General features: G+C 43.4%; 1 protein-coding gene across 1 annotated transcript in view; it reads left to right on the top strand.

The window, feature by feature from the left end:
• The window catches only part of pcsk7 (proprotein convertase subtilisin/kexin type 7), a 225,747-nt gene that overhangs the window by 146,411 nt on the left and 60,065 nt on the right, over nucleotides 1–19,271 (top strand). The window contains exons 9-11 of the mRNA XM_043676630.2: nucleotides 1,531–1,698; nucleotides 10,435–10,542; nucleotides 15,204–15,306. Coding sequence (XP_043532565.2) covers nucleotides 1,531–1,698; nucleotides 10,435–10,542; nucleotides 15,204–15,306 — 379 coding nt within the window. The remainder of the gene's footprint in view (nucleotides 1–1,530; nucleotides 1,699–10,434; nucleotides 10,543–15,203; nucleotides 15,307–19,271) is intronic.

Below are 19,271 nucleotides of genomic sequence, written 5' to 3'. Positions count from 1 at the left end.
TCTCAAACTAAACCAGTCCCACCTGCCTGCACTCAGTCCATATCCCTTCAAACATTTCTTGTTCATATATTTATCCAATGTCTTTTAAACATTGTAAGTGTACCCACATCCACCACTTCCTCTGGACATGCATTCTGCATATGAACCACTCTGTGTAGAAAAGTTGCCCCTCATATCTTTTCTCCTCTCATCTTAGAAATATGCCCCTTAGTCTTGAAATCACTCACCCTGTGGATAAGACACCAGCAATTCACCTTATCTATGCCCCCTCATGATTTTATAAACCTCTATAAGCTTCAATGTCCTACATTCCAGTGGATAATATTCCCAGCCTCTCCCTATAACTCAGACCCTCCAGTCCCGGCAACATCCTGGTAACTCTTTTCGGAACCATTTCCAATTGAATAATATCCTATACTTGTTGAAACGCCAACAGTTTGTGTATTTTTGACCTGGGGTGTGGGCTGTTGATGGCCGTCAAAAGTTGAGACCTCAGGGACAAGTCGTAAAGAAAGAAGAACATGAAGTTAGAATGCAATTCCTTTTTGCTGGTGAGCCAATATAAATTTTCAAATGCGTAATTAGTGAATTCAGTGATTCGGACGACTCCTTGAGAGTGGATGTCACACCTAGCACAACAAAGATACTAAAATGATGAGTAAAACGAATCAAAGCGAAAGTGCTTTTCCTCAGCCACTGTCACAAGCACTTTTCAGCCAGTGAAGTATATGTGAGCAGAGGACATAGGAGCAGGATTAAGTCAGTTCGCCATTCAAACTTGGTCCACCAATCAATAAAAGGATGTTTGCTATCTGACTGTGGTTAGGGTCTACTCTCCCGTCCCCCCACCCAACACTGAACTCCCTGAGTCGCCATTATATTATATACGAAATACAACGCCCAATTTGCACTTAGCAAACGCAGTGATAAACAGCAATGTAACAACTAGATAATACTTGCATTATTGACAGCTTCTTCCCACTGTTACCAGACTTCTCTCACATTTTAAATTTAATGTTGATTTCACTCTTTGTGCACCTTCTCTGCAGCAGTAACATTGTATTCCTCGCTCTCTAATTTCTATTACCCTAATGCACTTCGTATGGTATGATCTGCCTGTACTGCACGTAAAACAAAACGTTTTACTGTACCTAGGTATGTGTGACAATAATAAATCACATTTAAAAAAAGTAAAATTTTCAACTTATTTAATTAGATGCATTCACTTATATTACACATTCATTAAGATGATAATTTGAGTGTTCATGAGAAAATAGACACATTTCAGCTTGCACTCATCATGACAAATTCTAAAGAAATGTCAAAGTACATGGCAAACAACGTTTATACTGTTTGAGGGGAGAATGTTGACTGTTTGAGGTACACTATAATTACTAGGTGACATGCTTTTTAAAGTTGAAAGAGGTATGAATATTGTCCAGAATTGATTATTGTTGTTGACACAGGTCTTTCTCAAACGCAATGCTAATTAATCTGTCCCACCCTGTGTTTAATGCTCTAACTATTCAGGTGACCTCTGACTGGGATATGCAAGAGGGCACTGGCTGTACCGAGGGTCACACGGGAACCTCAGCTGCTGCACCACTTGCTGCGGGAATGATTGCACTGATGCTTCAGGTTCGTCCGTGCCTGACGTGGAGGGATGTTCAACACATCATTGTCTTCACATCGACACGGGTAAGAACCCAGCAAAACTGAACAAACTGCCATCTTTACATATTGTCCTTTACTATCTAACCCATTAGTTCCGTCCTGGTGTTCTTAAGTCACAACCTAGTATTTGACTCCATTAAGTCAATTTATCCTGACATTCCTTTTACCTTCCTGTGCTTATCTAGCTTCACCCTAAATAATTGAATACCACCCACCTCAACTACAAACCACATTTCCATCATCCTCTGGGCAAAGATGGTTCCCCTGAATGATTTATTAGTAACTGTTGCATATTTTTCTCCCTTTGTTCTGACAACCTTGCAACAAAGCAGCATCTCTCTACCAAACCATTCCATAGTGTTAAAGATCTCCATCAGGTCACTCTCCAATCTTCTCTGTTATGTTGCCCGTTTCTTAGCTGCAAATGTACTGATCACTCACTAGGATTGATGAGTTTAGATTTTAGAGCTAGGTTTTATTGTCATGTGTATTCAAGTATAGGAGCACAGTGAATGGTCGACATTCCCACTGCCAACTTAGGTACAAAGGTACCTCGGTACAAAAACAGAAAAATAAAGAAATAAATTTAAAAATTGAACACTAGTTCTTCGTAGTAAAAAGTAGAACAATAGAAATAAAGTTAAATGTTTAACATGACAGTCCTTTCTTAATTCATGGGCCTGAAGACACTCCACACTAGGCTTTCCCCGAGGGAACACTCTCCTGCACTGGACACAGACTCTCCCACATTGGGCACACTCTGTCCCGCACTGGACATGCTCTCTCCGCACTGGGCATCACTCTCCCATACTGGGCACGCTCTGTCCCGCACTGGGCATGCTCTGTCCCGCACTGGGCATGCTCTCTTCCACACTGGGAATGCTCTCTCCCACACTGGACACACACTTTCCCACACTGGGTACACTCTGTCCCAGCTGGGCTCGCTCTCTCCCACGTTGGGCACGCTCTCTCCCGCACTGGACATACTCTCTCCTGCACTGGGCACACTCTCTCCCATGTGGACACACTCTCTCCCATGTGGGCACACTCTCTCCCATGTGGGCACGATCTCTCCCGCGCTGGGCACGATCTCTCCCACACTAGGCACGCTCTCTCCAGCACTGGGCACGCTCTCTCGCACGCTGGACACACTCTCTCCTATACTGGGCACGCTCTCTCCCACACTGGGCACACACTTTCCCACGTTAGGCACACTCTCTCCCGCACTGGGCGCACTCTCTCCCGCACTGGGCGCGCTCTCTCCCGCACTGGGCGCGCTCTCTCCCGCACTGGGCGCGCTCTCTCCCGCGCTGGGCACGATCTCTCCCGCGCTGGGCACGATCTCTCCCACACTAGGCATGCTCTCTCCCGCGCTGGGCACGATCTTTCCCACGCTAGGCACGCTCTCTCTCCCATGTGGGCACACTCCCGCCCATGCTGGGTACGTCTCACCCATGCTGGGCCCGTTTTCACCAGTGCTGGGCTAAGTCCCACCCGGGCTTGCCAGTCGCTGCTCAGCTTCTGTAAATAGTCTTACCTTTGAATGATACTCACTGGGAGCTTAGCATTGCCCATCTTACTTACTTCACTGCTGCTTCTCATGGTCTAGTATATCATGTTCTGTTGTGGTGGGTACTGATTGATGGTAGTTTCGCATTCCCTTCTTTGGGTGTGTATGTACATCTTAGCCAGGAGTCATAGAGGTCTACAGTGCAGAAAGAGGTCCTTCAGCCCATGAAGTCTGTGCTGGTCAGAAACAAAGAACTATTCTCTTCCCATTTTCCAGCTGTCGTCCCATAATCCACTCTCTTGACCACTGCTTTGGTTTCCCCACTTATTGAGACTTGGTTGAAATCTATCTGTATTTCCCTATTAAAAAGAGCTTTGATCAACCAGTGAATGGACCTCATCGATCAGAAGTTAGCCTGTGCTATATTAGTTAATCTAAACTGGGACTGCAGCTGAAATTTCTAAGCTCCTTGGGTGTCATCTATGGCTAAGCAATAACACCTTGGACTCTGAGCAAGAAGGTTATGGGTTCACATCCCACTCCAGCGGAAACTAATTCACAGTATGATGTAGATAATTTGTGAGGATCTGCTTGCTGTGTGTTTTACCCTGTTTTATACAATCAGTTCCACAGCACCGTTGTACAGGCATTGACAGTGACTGTCAACCTGGATTTGTAATGGACAGATTGTTCTCCAATATAACAGATATTTCGGGAATTCAGAGACTGTAAAGGCAATGGGTGTATGTATTTGATACGCATGGACTTCTTAATAAGCATTTAATGAAAAGACATGGCAGAAACTTGTATTTATTTATTTTTTAATCTATACCTATTAGTACCCTTCACCCCATATTTTGATTGTACAGGACAGGATCACAAGACTGACTTCCTCCTTTTCGAAATGTAGAGCTAAGGTTTTGTGGCTGCAGTGATGATGAAACTGTCAGTATTCATGCTCATTACTCATCTGAAACTGAGAGTAATATCCTGAGTCCACATGTGCACAGGTTAGTGTGGAACCCAGGGATTCTTTGCATCTCCTAAGTTGACGATATTCATAGAACATTGAACAGTACAGCACAGTACAGGCCCTTCATCTCTCGATGTTGTGCCAGCCTTCTATCCTACTGTAAGATCAGACTAACCTACATACTCTTCATTGCACTAACTTTATCAGCAAGTGTGTGGAGGATAATATTTCATCCTCACTAACACTCAACGCTGGAGTCTCCCAGTGGTGCCTACTCAGCCCCCTACTGTACTCACTGTATACTCTTGACTGCGTCACCAAATACCAGACTAATGCCATTTACAAGTTCACTGATGACATCACCACAGTTGGTTAAATCTCAGATGGCAACGAAACAGACTACGGACGGGAGGTGGAAGACCTGGAAAAATGGTGCACTGAGCACAACCGAGCTCTCAATGCCGGCAAAACCAAGAAACTCATTATTGACTTTTGGCAGGATGTTACTCATGCCCCCCCTATACATTAACAGCACAGAGGTGGAACGAATGGAGAGTGTCAAGCTCCTGGGAGTGGTCATCCACAATAAGCTTTCTTGGACTCTTCACGTGGACTCACTGGTTACAAAGGCCCAACAATGTCTCTTCTTCCTCAGGCAGCTGAGGAAATTTGGCATGACGGCGAATACCCTTGCCGACTTTTATCGGGGCGCCATCGAGAGCTTTCTGTCTGAACATATCACTACCTGGTATGGCAACTGTACCATTCAAGATCGGAAACGGTTACAGAGAGCCTGGATAATCACAAAGACCAACCTCCCCATCTGCAGAATCCATCTACCAGGCCCGCTGTCAAGGAAAGGCCGCCAGCATTTTCAAAGATCTATCACACCCTAGCAATGTTTTTCTACAACCTCTACCATCGGGGAGAAGGTACAGAAGTCTGAACACATGCACCAGGCAGTTTCGAAACAGTTTCTACCCTACTGTTGTTAGAATACTGAATGGACTCACAAACTCTTAACATTTGCCTGTACCTGTGATTTTGTTTTTGCCGCTGTTTACCTAATATTTACTATCTATGCTACTTAACTCTGATCTGCCTGTATTGCTCACAAGGCAAAGCTTTTCACTGTGCCTCAGTACACGTGACAATAAATTCAATTGAATTCCATGTGCCCATCCAAGATTTGCTTAAATGTTCCTAATGTATCTGACTCTACTACCACCACAGGCAGTGCATTCCACGCACCCACCACTCTGAGTAAAAAACCTACCTCTGACATCTCCCCTAAACCTTCCTCCAATTACCTTCAAATTATGCCCCTTTGTGATAGCCATTTCTGCCCTGGGAAAATGTCTCTGGCTATCTATGCCTCGCAACATCTTGTACATCTGTATCAAGTCACCGCTCATCCTTCTTCTCTCCAATGAGAAAAGCCCTAGCTCCCTCAGCCTTTCTTCATCAGACATGCCCTCCAGTCTGGGCAGCATCCTGGTAAAATCTCGTCTGCACTCTCTCTAATGCTTCCACATCCTTCCTAATAATGTGTTGACCAGAACTGAACACAATTCAAGAATCCCTTACCACCCACCCTCATGTTCCCACCTCTGCTGGGCTGAAAACAATGGGGAACCATTGAACCATTGAGGACTTCAACTGTCATACTCTTGGTAATGTTGAAGAATCCTTGGATAAATGCGACACATTGTTAACTGAGCCTTAACTAGGTTTATAACAATGCACTAAGTTCACAGGTGCTGCTAAACAACCTCTCTAACTTCAGAAGATTAATTTCTTTATTTTAATTTGTTCATGGGATATGGGCATCACTGGCTAGGTCAGCATTTATTGTCCAATCCTAATTGCCCAAAGGGAAGTTAAGAGTCAACCACATTGCTGTGGGTCTGGAGTCACATATAGGCCAGACCCAGGTAAGGATGACAGATTTCCTTCCCTAAAGGACTGTAATGAACCAGATGGGTTTTTATGATAACTGACAATGGTCCCTATTAGGCTAATTGTTTTTAAAATGACGTATTTGTTGAATATAACATTTCTCCACTGCGATCAGAAATTCCACCTACCTTTTCAACATATTTTAAAAATTATTTTTAAAGTTTATGATATTTTACTTTAAATTCCAAAGGTATGGCCCAATTAATTGTGTTCTCTGTAAATTTAAAACTTAAAAGTGAATGGTTTGAGCGTTTTATGCTTGCTGGTTTGCTGTCTGTGCGATTACTTCAGTGTGATTGGCTGCTTACCCTGCTTGATAACATCACTGCTTCTTCATGATTGGACATCCCTTTGATGTGTTGCCAGATTCAATCTGAATTTGGGAAAGGGGAAGCCCATACCACAGGAATTACTGGGCCTTTCTCAAAGTCAACAACAAGTGCCATCACACAAAATCCATCTTTGTTTTTCATTTTGTCCTTATTTTCCCTCTTTACCTGGCTGGATTCGAAACATCGCTCAGAATTTAACCTCCTCCAAATGAGATATTCGATTTTCTAATAGTGCTCTGGTTCCTGCATATGCTTGTGGAGGTCCAAATAAACAAGATTTACTGGCAGTTAAAAGTGAAAAATCCAAAGGAAACATGATTTTTGGGGAAGTTGCAGGAAGTATAATTTGAGGAAACGCCATTGCCTTGGGCTATGGTTACATAACTTCCCCTTTAGATTTTATCATCGACACAGAAAATAAATGACTTCAAGATTAATTCAATATGTGTCAGTTCAAACATTTGAACCTATTTATTTGACTGGCCATGTCTGGTTTCAGTACAATTCAATACAATTAAAGAATTTATATTGTACAGTCCACGACCTCTGAAAGTGCCAAAGTATTTGACAACCAATAGAGTATCATTCAGGTGTACAGGGGGTCCCTGATTTGCAAATGCTCACACTTACAATAGTGATCCCATACAGGGGTGCAATTTTGAAGACCTGACTTCCAAACATTTCCTGTACTTACGAACGGCTGCTCTATCTGTCCTGCATTGTGTTCCTACTTGCAGACAAATCATCTCAGGACCCCCCTAGACAACCCAGAGACTGCCTGTGGTTGCTGCTGTAATGTCAGAAAATCCAGCCTGTTTGACTCATGGATGGTCTCAGCACAGAAGGAGCCCATCTCGTCAGCTCCAGTCAGAAATGATCTGACTACGCTAATCCCACTTTCCAGTTTGAATGCAGTGCGCTCACTCAAACAGTGATGAGTGAAGTGTCTGTTTTAATGGCGTTGCTCCTGGAAAAATATTGGCCAGGATCTCTCACAGAACTTCCTGGCTCTTCTGTTGAAATAGTGCGTTCAGTTTTTAATAAGTTCAACTGGAAAGGAGGATGGCCTCTTGGCTCCTGACAGCTTTTCAACAAGGGTAGGGCTTATACAATTAATGGCTGGACCTTGGGTAGTGTTGTAGAACAGAGAGACCTAAGGGTTCAAGAACATAATTCTTTGAAGTTTGCATCACATATAGAGAGTGGTTAAAAAAGGTATTTAGCAGCCTTCATTGCTCAGTCCTTTAAGTATAGGAGTCGGGACGTGATGTTATTCAAGTCACTTATGAGGTCTCTTCTGCAACACTGTGTCCCGTTCTGGTTGCCCAGTTATGGGAAGGATATTATTAAGCTGGAGGGGGTTGAGAAGAGATTTTCCAGGATGTTGCTGTGTGTGGAGGGTTTGAGTTATAAAGAAGGGCTATGACCTCTTTCACTGGAGCTTAGGAGGTTGAGAGGCAACCTAATAAAAGTTTATACAATAATGAAGGGTATTGATAAAGTTAATGGTTGTTGTCTTTTCCTTAGGATGGGGGATTTCAAGACTAGGGGGCACATTTTTAAGGTGAGAGAAGAGAGATTCAAAAAAGACATGAGAGACAAATTTTTTTACACAGAGGGTATTTCGCGTGTGGGATGAACTTGCTGAGGAAGTGGTGGATGTGGGTACAATTACAATATTTAAAAGACATTTGGATAAGTACATGAATAGGAAAGGGTTGAACAAAGAACAAAGAAAGTTACAATGCAGGAACAGGCTCTTCGGCCCTCCAAACCTGCGCCGATCCAGATTCTCTATCCAAACCTGCTCCCTATTTTCTAAGGGTCCATATCCCTTCGCTCCCTGCCTACACATGTATCTGTCAAGATCATCTTAAATGACGCTATCGTTTCCACTCCTACCACCTCCACTGGCAACACATTCCAGGCACCTCAACATAAAGAATTTTCCATGCATATCTCCCCTAAACGTTTCCCCTCTCACTTTGAAATTGTGACCCCTAGTAATTGAGTTCCCTTACTCTGGGAAAAGGCTTCTTGCTATCCACCCTGTCTATCCCTGTCATGATTTTATAGACCTCAATCAGGTCTCCTGTCAATCTTGGTCTTTCTAATGAAAATAATCCTAATCTACTCAACCTCTCTTCATAGCTAGTGCCCTCCGTACCAAGCAACATCCTGTTGAGCCTCTTCTGCACTGTCTCCAAAGCATCCACATCCTTTTGGTAATGTGGTGACCAGAACTGTATGCAGTATTCCAAATGTGCCCAAACAAAAGTCTTATACAACTGTAACATGACCTGCCAACTCTTGTACTCAATACCCCATCCAATGAAGGAAAGCTTGCCATATGCCTTCTTGACCACTCTACTGACCGGTGTTGCCACCTTCAGGGAACAATGGACCTGAACACCCAGATCTCTCTGTACGTCAACTTTTCCCCAGGATCTTTCCATTTACTGTGTAGTTCATTCTTGCATTGGATCTTCCAAACTGCATCGCCTCACATTTGCCCGGATTGAACTCCATCTGCCATTTCTTTGCCCAACTCTCCAACCTATCTATATTCTGCTGTAATCTGTGACAGTGCCCTTTACTATCTGCTATTCCACCAATCATAGAGTCTTCTGCAAACTTTCTAATCAGGCAATCTACACCTTCCTCCAAACCATTTATATATATCACAAACAACGGTGGTCCCAGCATGGATCTCTGTGGAACTCCACTGGTCACAGGTCTCCATTTTGAGAAACCCCCTTCCAACTGCTCTCTGTCTCCTGTTGCCTAGCCAGTTCTCTATCTATCTAGCTAGAACACCCTGGATCCCATGCAACTTTACCTTCTCCATCAGCCTACCATGTGGAACCTTATCAAACGCCTTACTGAAGTCCATGTATGTGAGATCTACATCCCTTCCCTCATCAATCAACTTTGTCACCTCCTCAAAGAATTATATTAGGTTTGTAAGACATGACCTACCCTGCAAAAAGCCATGTTGCCTATCATTGATAAGCCCATTTTCTTCCAAATGGGAATATATCCTATCCCTCAGTATCTTCTCCAGCAGCTTCCCTACCACTGACGTCAGGCTGACAGGTCTGTAATTACCTGGATTATCCCTGCTACCCTTCTCAAACAAGAGGACAACATTAGCAATTCTCCAGTCCTTCGGGACCTCACCAATGTTCAAGGATGCTGCAAAGGTATCTGTTAAAGCCACAGCTATTTCCTGTTTCGCTTCTCTCAGTAACCTGGGATAGATCCCATCCAGACCTAGGGACTTGTCCACCTTAATGCCTTTTAGAATACCCAACATTTCCTCCCTCCTTATGCCAACCTGACCTAGAGTAATCAAAGGTCTATCCTTAACCTCAACATCCACCATGTCCCTCTCCTCAGTGAATACCAATGCAAGGTACTCATTAAGAATTTCACCCACTTTCTCTGACTCCTCGCATAACTTTCCTTCTTTGCTCTTGAGTGGGCAAACCCTTTCTCTAGTTACCTCCCGTGTTCTTTATATATGAATAAAAGGCTTTGGGATTTTCCTTAACCCTCTTTGCTAAGGATATCTTATGACCCTTTTAGCCCTCTTAATTCCTTATTTCAGATTGGTCATACATTCCTGATATTCTTCCAAAGCTTCACCTGTCTTCCATTGCCCAGACCTTATATACGCATCCCTTTGGAGGGGTATGGGCCAGGAACAGGCAGGTGGAATTGTTTGGGATTATGTTCAGCATGGGCTGGTTGGATGAAGGGTTTGTTTCTGTGCGGTATGACTCTATGACTCTGTACTGTGGTTGAGGTTCGAAGGCATAAGTTCAGATTCAGAGTAAAGCAGGCTGTCCACTGAGTTGTGGCTAGCATCTGCAAATGGGATTTGATGTTGTACAGGGGTGTGGGGAGAATAAGAACTGCTGAGGGGTAAATGACTCTTAATTCACTGATCACAATGTCACCTTTATTCTGTTTTTTCTCTTTAGTTTGATGACCGCATCGCTGGATGGAAAGTGAATGGTGCTGGGTTCAGCCATAGTCACCAGCATGGTTTTGGGTTGCTGAATGCCTGGAGGATGGTTAATGCTGCAAAGGTACATAGTTATGCTGATATTATTTTGGTATTATGAAGCCCATCTAATGGTGTTAATTAAGCTTGAAGAATGGGAAGGTCAGCTGGGGTCCTTGCTGCTGGTTGACCGGAGCACATGCTAGACTTAGTGACATTATCGTTGCTGACCATCTTGCTTCCGCACTCTCCTGTGCTCAGCAATGTTTCAGGATCAGCTTCCTGACAACATAATCAATGAAGAGCTGCTAAATCAATAAAACAATGTTATTTTTTAAAGGAAGACATCATAACGTTGTTGTTATCGAACAGTTGGCTTGAACTGATGAAATGTGTGAGTCCAAAAAAATAGCCTCCGTCAAGTTATCTTCCAGGATACTTCATGTGTGCTGGGTGGCATCACTTGTATTGACTTTCTGCCCATTAGCACCATGACCTCCACAATGGGTCAAGTAAAGAGGCAGCTCCTGAATCCTCCCAGGCTGGAACGGGTTAAAACTTTGAGCTGTCGGGACCAATTACTAAAATTGGCCGTTCACCCAACTGAATCAATCAGAAACCACCCCACACTGTCACCAAATGGAATCACAGAGTTGTAACAGTGCCGAAGGAGGCTGTTCGGTCTGTCCTGTCTGTACTAGCTCTCCAAATGAGTATTGTGACTTAGTGCCATTCTCCTGCCCATTACACATAACCCTGAATATTGTTTCTATCCAAATAACCATCCAAATGCCTCCCTTGAATGCCTCAATTGAACTGTCTCCACCCCACTTTCAGGCAGTGCATTTCAGACTATCAGTACTCACTGTGTGAATAAGGTTTTTCCTCATCTCACTTTTTGCTTCTCCTGCAAATTAGATCATATCTGTGACCTCCCATTCTCGATCCTTTTCGTCTTTGGAACAAGTCACCCCCCCCCCCCCCCCCCCCCCCCCCCCCCGTCTACTCTGCCCAGCTCCTGTCAAATCCTGTCTCAGCCTTCTCTTTTCCAACTTCTCCACTCTTTCCTCATAACTGAAGTCTCTCATCCCCAGACCCATTCTTGTGAAACTCATCTGCACGCTCTCCAATGTGTTTACACCCAGACTTAAATGTGGTGTCCAGAACTGCACACAGTACTCCGGCTGACCTAGTGATCTAACTATAGTCTAACACCAGTTCAGCATAACCGCCTTGCTCTTGTACACCTTGGTCCGATTAATAAAGCCAAGGATACTGTATGTTTTATTAACTGCTTGATATAGATTTAGATTTTATTGTCATGTTTACTCGAATGCAGGAGTACAGGGATAATTGTACAAATTATCATTCCCTGACCTTTCCACCTTTACTCAATTATCCACAAAGCTGCTTGTCTGTTTCTGCACACTGGTTTAGGAAACTATATTTTGTATTGTGTCCCATTGTTCTTTGTAGCAAAATGTAGTATCATGTTTCTGCCTTGAATTTCACTCTGACACCTACCTGCCTTCTCCACAAACAAGGCAATACCTTTTGCACTGTACTCTTCACAGTTCCAGAGCTCCCAGTTTATCATCCACCAATTTGGCAGCTGACTCTTCACACCAAGACCTGAGAGTCCCCCTCTCACCCTAAACTATGCCCTCTAGTTCTGGATTCCTCCACCCCAGGGAAAAGACCTTGTCTATTTACCCTATTCATGCCCCTCATGATTTTCTATACCTGTATAAGGTTACCCCTCAGCCTCCAACACTCCAGGGAAAATAGCCCCAGCCTATTCAGTTTCTCCCAATAGCTCAAACCCTCCAACCCTGGCAACATCCTTATTAATCTTTTCTGAACCCTTTCAAGTTTCACAAAATCCTTCCTATAGGAGGGAAGTGCCCTAACCAATGTCCTGTACAGCTGCATCATGACCTCCCAACTCCTGTACTCAATGCTCTAACCAATAAAAGAAAGCATACCAAATATCTTCTTCACTATCCTATCTACCTGTGACTCCACTTTCAAGGAGCTATGAACCTGCACTGCAAAGTTTCTTTGTTTAGCAACCCTCCCCAGGACCTTACCATTAAGTGTATAAGTCCTTCCCTGATTTGCCCTTCAAAATGCAGCACCTCACACTTAATTAAATTAAACTTCATCTGTCACTCCTCTGATCAAGAACCTTCTTCGCTGTCCACTGCACCTCCAAATTTTGGTGTCATCTGCAAACCTACAAACCGTACCTCCTATGTTCACATCCAAATCATTTATATAAGTGACGAAAAGTAGTGGACCCACCACCTATCCTTGTGTTGTCATTTGTTATAACCTTTCTTCATTTGGGAAGACCTTTGTGTACTATGTTGTCCCATTCAGAACTGGAGTAGACCATTCAGCCCCTTTGTGACAGTTCCACCAAATGATTAGATCTTGGCTCAACTCTATTTACTCCCTACGTTGCTGCATCTTCTTTGAAGCCCTCATTTAATGGAATACTATCAACCACACAATTGGAATTCTCAATTACGAACAGCTGCAACTTTTTGAGGGGGTCAGGATTCCACATCACCACCCTTTGTGTTAAAAAATGTTTTCTTAGTTTCAATCCAAAATAGTTTCCTTCAGACTTTAAGAGTCTGTTGCCATATTCTATATTCCTTCACCATCTTCTCTATTTAGTTGCTTGAGCTCTTTTATTGATTTGGATGCATTGAATGGATCACCCCAAAATGTTCTAACCACAAAGGAATCAAAACCAAGGATGTGCACCATGTTCTCATAATTTAACTCCTTTAACCCAGAGCTCACACTGCACCACCAGCATTTATTGCCCATCCCTAGTTGCCCTTGAGAAGGTGGTGGTGAGCTGTCTTCTTGAACCGCTGCAGTCCACCTGCTGTGAGTTGTTCCATAATGCCCTTAGGGAAGGAATTCCAGGATTTTGACCTGGCAACAGTGAAGGAACGGCGATTTATTTCCCAGTCAGGATGGTGACTGGTTTGGAGGGAAACTGCAGGTGATGGTGTTCCTATGTATCTGCAGCCCTTGTCCTTCTACATGGAAGTGGTCATGGGTTTAGAAGGTGCTGCATAACAAACCATAATGAATTTCTGCAGTGCATCTTGTAGATGGCACACACTACTATCAATGCTAGACCAATGTTTATATTGGTTTATGTTAACCATGAAAGCTAACCTATTCACTCACTCAGCTGATAATGGGAGGCAAGTCATAACTTCTAACATTAAGTAATCCCCTGTTATATGAAAAGCACCTTCACTATCCTATTACATAGAATTAGGTTGAACTATATACAAGGTCTAGATCACCAAGTCTGACAGGCCAACTAGAACCAAGAGACACCATTCACCCAATGACATACGAGAAACTATAAGGAATGGAAGCAAGTGAAAAGGAATTATAAAAATCAGAAAGATAATTTGTTGATTTATTTTGTTCATAGAATGTAGCTGGAAAGGGAATAGCTGAGTAATTGGAAGAGGTTGACAGGTGTTCTTATAGAGGTTTTAAAAATCATGAGAGGTATAGATCAGGTGAATGGCAGGTGTCTTTTCCTTAGGGTGGGGTATTTCAAGACTAGGGAGCATATTTTTAAGGTAAGAGAAGAGAGATTTAAAAAGACATGAGGGACAGTTGTTTTTTACACAGAAAACAGTTTGCATGTGGAATGAACTTCCAGAGGGAGTGATGGATGCAAGTACAGTTACATTCACATTGTGGGAAAAGGTTTGGAGGGATGTGGGCCAAGCACAGGCAGATGAGACTAGTTTAATTTGGAATCATGGTTGGCATGGACCGGGTGGACTAAAAGGTCTGCCAAGGCAATTAATAGGATTTTAAGAATCAAGTAATAGTGTGAGACTGGCAGCCTGAATAGCTATGTGCCTGAAATTACTGAAACACTTGGATTTTTGCATCAATTCATGAGCTTTCATGGGCACAATTGTTTGTGGAACGACAGCTCAGATTCCCACATTCAGTTTCACAATTTGTTTTTGGGTATGATGGTGTGATGTCAATTTCCACCCCGTGCTGTGTTCATGATGTCCTCATCCCTGCAGTGAATAAAAAGGATTGTCTTGTGTTATCTTCTTAACGCAATCCAGGCTTACTTGCAGTAACAATGCTGTTAGAAATCTGTGAGTGGTTCCATGGAGTGAACTGTCATTTGATGCCTGCAGGCTCTTTTCTGATCTATTCCCTCTGTACATGATGGGAAGCTTAGCAATGTAGAGTAGATGAGAGTGAACCTATGGCCTCATATCATAAAGAGCTGGCGTGTGAAAATCTGCTCAAGCTCTGGAGCTCCACATCTCTGGGAGGGTAGGGGGACGACTGAAAGTGAAGATGAAATACAGGCAGTTGATAGCAATGTACACAAACCTAGTGAGTGTGTGTGTGTGAGTGTGTGAGAGAGAAACTGTGTGTGTTTATCACACTGTTAACATTTTTACTGAACCTGTGATATTTAGTGCATGCTTTTGAATAATTTTTAAAAATTTTCTCCTTTAGTATAAGTTATTACAACTGTGTGAAATTTTGCATTCTTGTGTTTGTCCTGATGATTACAAGATGAAAAGTTTCAGCAAAATGTGTGGTTTTTTTTGAGCAAGATTCAAGTTATTCCAACAAATGAATGAGCAGGTGTGTATTAATCTGCGAACATAGGTGGAGATCAGTGGATATGTGAAAGCTCTGTATGTGTGTCTTCCAATCTAGATCTGGGAATCCGTGCCAATCCTCAGCTCTTACACCAGTCCTCTTGAGAAAGAGGCCAAGCTCATCCCCTTACATCCCCACAAGCTGGAAGTTTCCTGGAATGGTAAGTAGGGATCTCTGTCGTTACTGGGTAGAAACTTAGAAAGTAGGAGCAGGAGTAGGCCATTCAACCCTTTGAGCCTCTTCCTCCTTGCATTATAATCATGCCTGATCATCCAACTCAGTTGCCTGCTCTCAGCATTTTCCCCCAATATCCTTTGATCCCTTTAGCCCCAAGTGCTCTATCCTAATATTTTGACCTCAGCTACTTTCTGTATAAGTGAATTTCATAGGGTCACCACTCTGGGTAAAGGAATCTCTCCTCAACTAAGTCCAAAATGGTTAACTCATACCCTTAGACTGTAGCCCCTGGTTCTGGACTCCCTGGGCATGGGAACACTCATCCTGCATCAGCCCTGTCTCGTCCAGTTAGTACAGGAAGGAGTTGAGCACCATGATCCCGGTTAAATCTGTTTATACCCATCTCTATGATCCAACCTTGATCTTTGAAACCTGCCCTACTTCCTTGCTGGTGTGACCTCTTTAGCCTTTTCCTTGTTGGTCTGCAGCATTTACTTCTTAAACTGCACATTTGTTCAAAACGCAATTGCCCTTTTATTGTTGAATACTCAAACCTGCATGCCTGTGACTGTTAACAAACTGTGTGATACATATACATCTGCACACTGTACTTTTGTTTAGGCAGATGCCAGTTGCCTGTATTTCACCTCCATTTCCAGACCTCTCCCCTGACTTTTCACCCTCCAGAGAGGAACAGCTCCAGTGCCTGAACAGATTTTCCTTGGCCGGCTGTTTGAATAATGTTCAGTACCTCCTGAGGCCAGATTCATTCACATTTGCTGTACATTGACGAGACTGCCACCACATACAGTAGCAACAGATCAGAAGCTGCACTTGCTTCCATCCCTGCACTATTCCAAACATTAGCGCCTGACCAGCAAGTCCATGCAAAATCTGCTTTACCCTATCTCCTCTTCCGACCTCAGTAACTCCTTCAACATCCATCTGCCCACTGACTTTAACATATTCCTCTCCCTTTGCCCTACCAATAGTGGCAAAGCCTTCAACACCACCCTCTGGCACTCCACTTGAGCTGACTGGTCCCTGTTACTCTCTGGACATTAAAAATAACCTCAGCAATTAAGATTTTCAATCACGCTTTCATCATTACTTCGTAGCTAGCTTTGTGTCTATTTACATTACTCTGGTTTCTGACCTTGAGATGGTTTTACGCAATGTTTTATTGTTCGTTTTATTTAGAACTGGGTTATATTTTTCACATAATTAGGGTATTATTTTGGACGAACTCTGACTTTCAGCTCAGGTAAACCAAAATGCAGCTACACTGACATTCCAGTATCCTGAGGATGTGCTGCATTGTCAAAGCTGCTGTCTTTCAGATGAGACATTAACTCAATGCCCCATGTGTACCGTCAGGTGAATGTGAAAGGTCCCAGTGCCCTACCTGTTATTTATCCCTTTCTCTCAGCAGCATTTTAGAAAAGCTTATTTTACTGACTTCACTAAAAGAGTCGAAAAGAGTGACGCTGGAAAAACACAGCAGGGCAGGCAGCATCCAAGAAGCAGGAGAGTCAGCATTTCGGGCATAAGCCCTCTGACTTCTCCAGCGTCTGCAGTCCTCACTTTGTCCTGACCTCACTGAAAATCTGTTGTCATTTTTTTCTACAATAGAAACTGCACTTCAACTTCATTGGTTTTAAAACACTTTGGAATGTCCTGAGGTCATGTAAGGTGCTATAGAAATGGAAGTTCCATCCTTCGTAAACTTATTCTAAGACGTGCCATCAACTTTATTATTTGGTGTTCATGCTTTATTTATTCGTTCATGGGATGTGGGAGTCCCTGACTAGGCCAGCATTTATTACCCATCCCTATGATCAGTTTAGAGTCAGCCACATTGCTGTGGGTCTGGAGTCACATGGAAGCCTGACCAGGTAAGGACAGCAGATTTCCTTCCCTGAAGGACATTAGTGAACCAGATGGGATGTTATGTCAATTGACAAATGTTACATGGTGGAGAAAGTGAGGACTGCAGATGCTGGAGAATCAGAGCCGAAAAGGGTGATGTTGGAAAAGCACAACAGGTCAGGCAGCATCTGAGAAGCAGGAGAGTCGACGCTCCTTGAATGCTGCCTGACCTGCTGTGCTTTTCCAGCACCACCCTTTCTGAGAATTGTTACATGGTCTCCGTCAGAAGAGCTTTTAATTCTAGATATTTATTGAATTCACAACTCGCCATCTGCCATACTGAGATTTAAAGTTATCTCCCCAGAACATTAGCCAGGGACTTTAAGCTGAAGAAGGGCTTATGCCCGAAATGTCGATTCTCCTGCTCCTCGGATGCTGCCTGACCTGCTGTGTTTTTCCAGCACCACATTTTTCAACCCCAGGGACTTTAATGTCTAGTCCAGTGACAGTACCACTGCATGAGAGCTCTATAATTCACCTCAATAATCCTGATGCTTTCTTTTCCCTTCAAAAAGCAACACCACTGAGATCAGCTGACTGATCAGCTGACAGTTAGATGTTTGATTTCCGAGGTGGGCAACAGGGACATGGTATCAGTCAGAAATACTCCCCAGGACCATTTCTTCATCGTTAGCCTCACCACCCCCTCTTACAGACTGAAGGAAGCCACTGTGGAAACTCATTGGCAGAAGTACTGAATTTCTCAACTTTTGACTAATGTGCATTTAGTAAGTTGTCCTTTGTTAACATCACCTGATGTCTGCAAAACACTTTGAACAAATCCTTCCTTCAACAGTCTGCATTCTTTGGCTAACTATTGTTGAGCAATTTTTACAAAAGATAGATGGTTTGCAGGCATGAATCATGGATGTTAGTCCATCATTCTGTCATCGCTGGAAGCAGCTATCAGCCTTTTTGTTATGATTTCTAAAGAATGTTTGAAACTGAAGCACGTGTTTTGAGTTTACTCTGCATCCTTGAGATTCTCTCTGTCTAAATCCTTTACTATTTTCTAATGCCCAGATTTTGGAACCAATGACTGCCTTTACAAAGTGAATTTAACAGACAGAAAAATGACAGCTGTATTTCAGTCATCAGGTTTTACTTTATATTCATTCACAGAGTTTGTGTATTGCTGGCTAGGCCAGCATTTGTTACCTTTCTCTAGCCTCCTCTTTGAGAAGGTGATACTTTTTTGTAACGCTGCAGTCCACCTGCTGTAGGTGCACCCACAGCTGGCAGGGAGAGGGATCTGGGAGTTTGACCCAGCTACACTGAAGAAGCAATGATATATTTCCAAGTCAGAATGGTGTGAGACCTGGAAGGGAATTTATCGAGGGGGGTGGTGGTGTTCCTATGCATCAGCTGCTCTTGTTCTTCCAGCTGGTAGTGGTTGTGATTTTGGAAAGTGTCCCTCTCTCTCTGGATTACTGGCAATGTCTGAGACTTGCTGTCTCCTACGAATTCACTTGCTGTCACACACTTGCCCTCTGGTAATTGTAGTCTCCATCCTCCACCTGCCTGGAGTCACACATGGGCCATGCAGTGTTAAACCAGCCAAAGTGAATGGAATACAGCATAGCATTAGTTGTATTTTTTTTTATCGATGTGAGGATTTTTTGAGGACCAGGAGAAGCGGGCGTGAACATTGCCTCTTGCTGGCCTCAGTTGGAAGACCATTTTCAGGTACTGCACAAAATACAGCCCAGCATTAGTATCTGAGTGAGCCTGGTGCTCCCACACTCACCAATTTTCCCTCCTGTTTTATCCTCTCTGACTTACTCTGATACCCTTTCAGACACTTACCTTTTTGACTCTCTGTCATTTTGTGTGTAAACTCTCTCTCCCTTTCCAATATGTTCCTGTTTATCTCTTTCTAACCTGCCTTCCATCTCTCTGTCTCTCCCCCTGACTCTCCCTCTCTCTGATTGCTCAAGCTTCATCACTCTCTGTCTCTCTGTCTGTCTCTCTCTCTCTCTCTCTCTCTCTCTCCCTCTCTCTCTCTCTCTCTTTCTCTCT

This window comes from Chiloscyllium plagiosum, unplaced genomic scaffold (genome assembly GCF_037043375.1).
Source record: "Chiloscyllium plagiosum isolate Xiang-an unplaced genomic scaffold, Cpla_swu_hap1 HiC_scaffold_29, whole genome shotgun sequence".
Classification (NCBI taxonomy): domain Eukaryota; kingdom Metazoa; phylum Chordata; class Chondrichthyes; order Orectolobiformes; family Hemiscylliidae; genus Chiloscyllium; species Chiloscyllium plagiosum.
The sequence above is the reverse complement of the archived record's forward strand: the minus strand, read 5'-3'. Positions and strand labels throughout refer to the sequence as shown.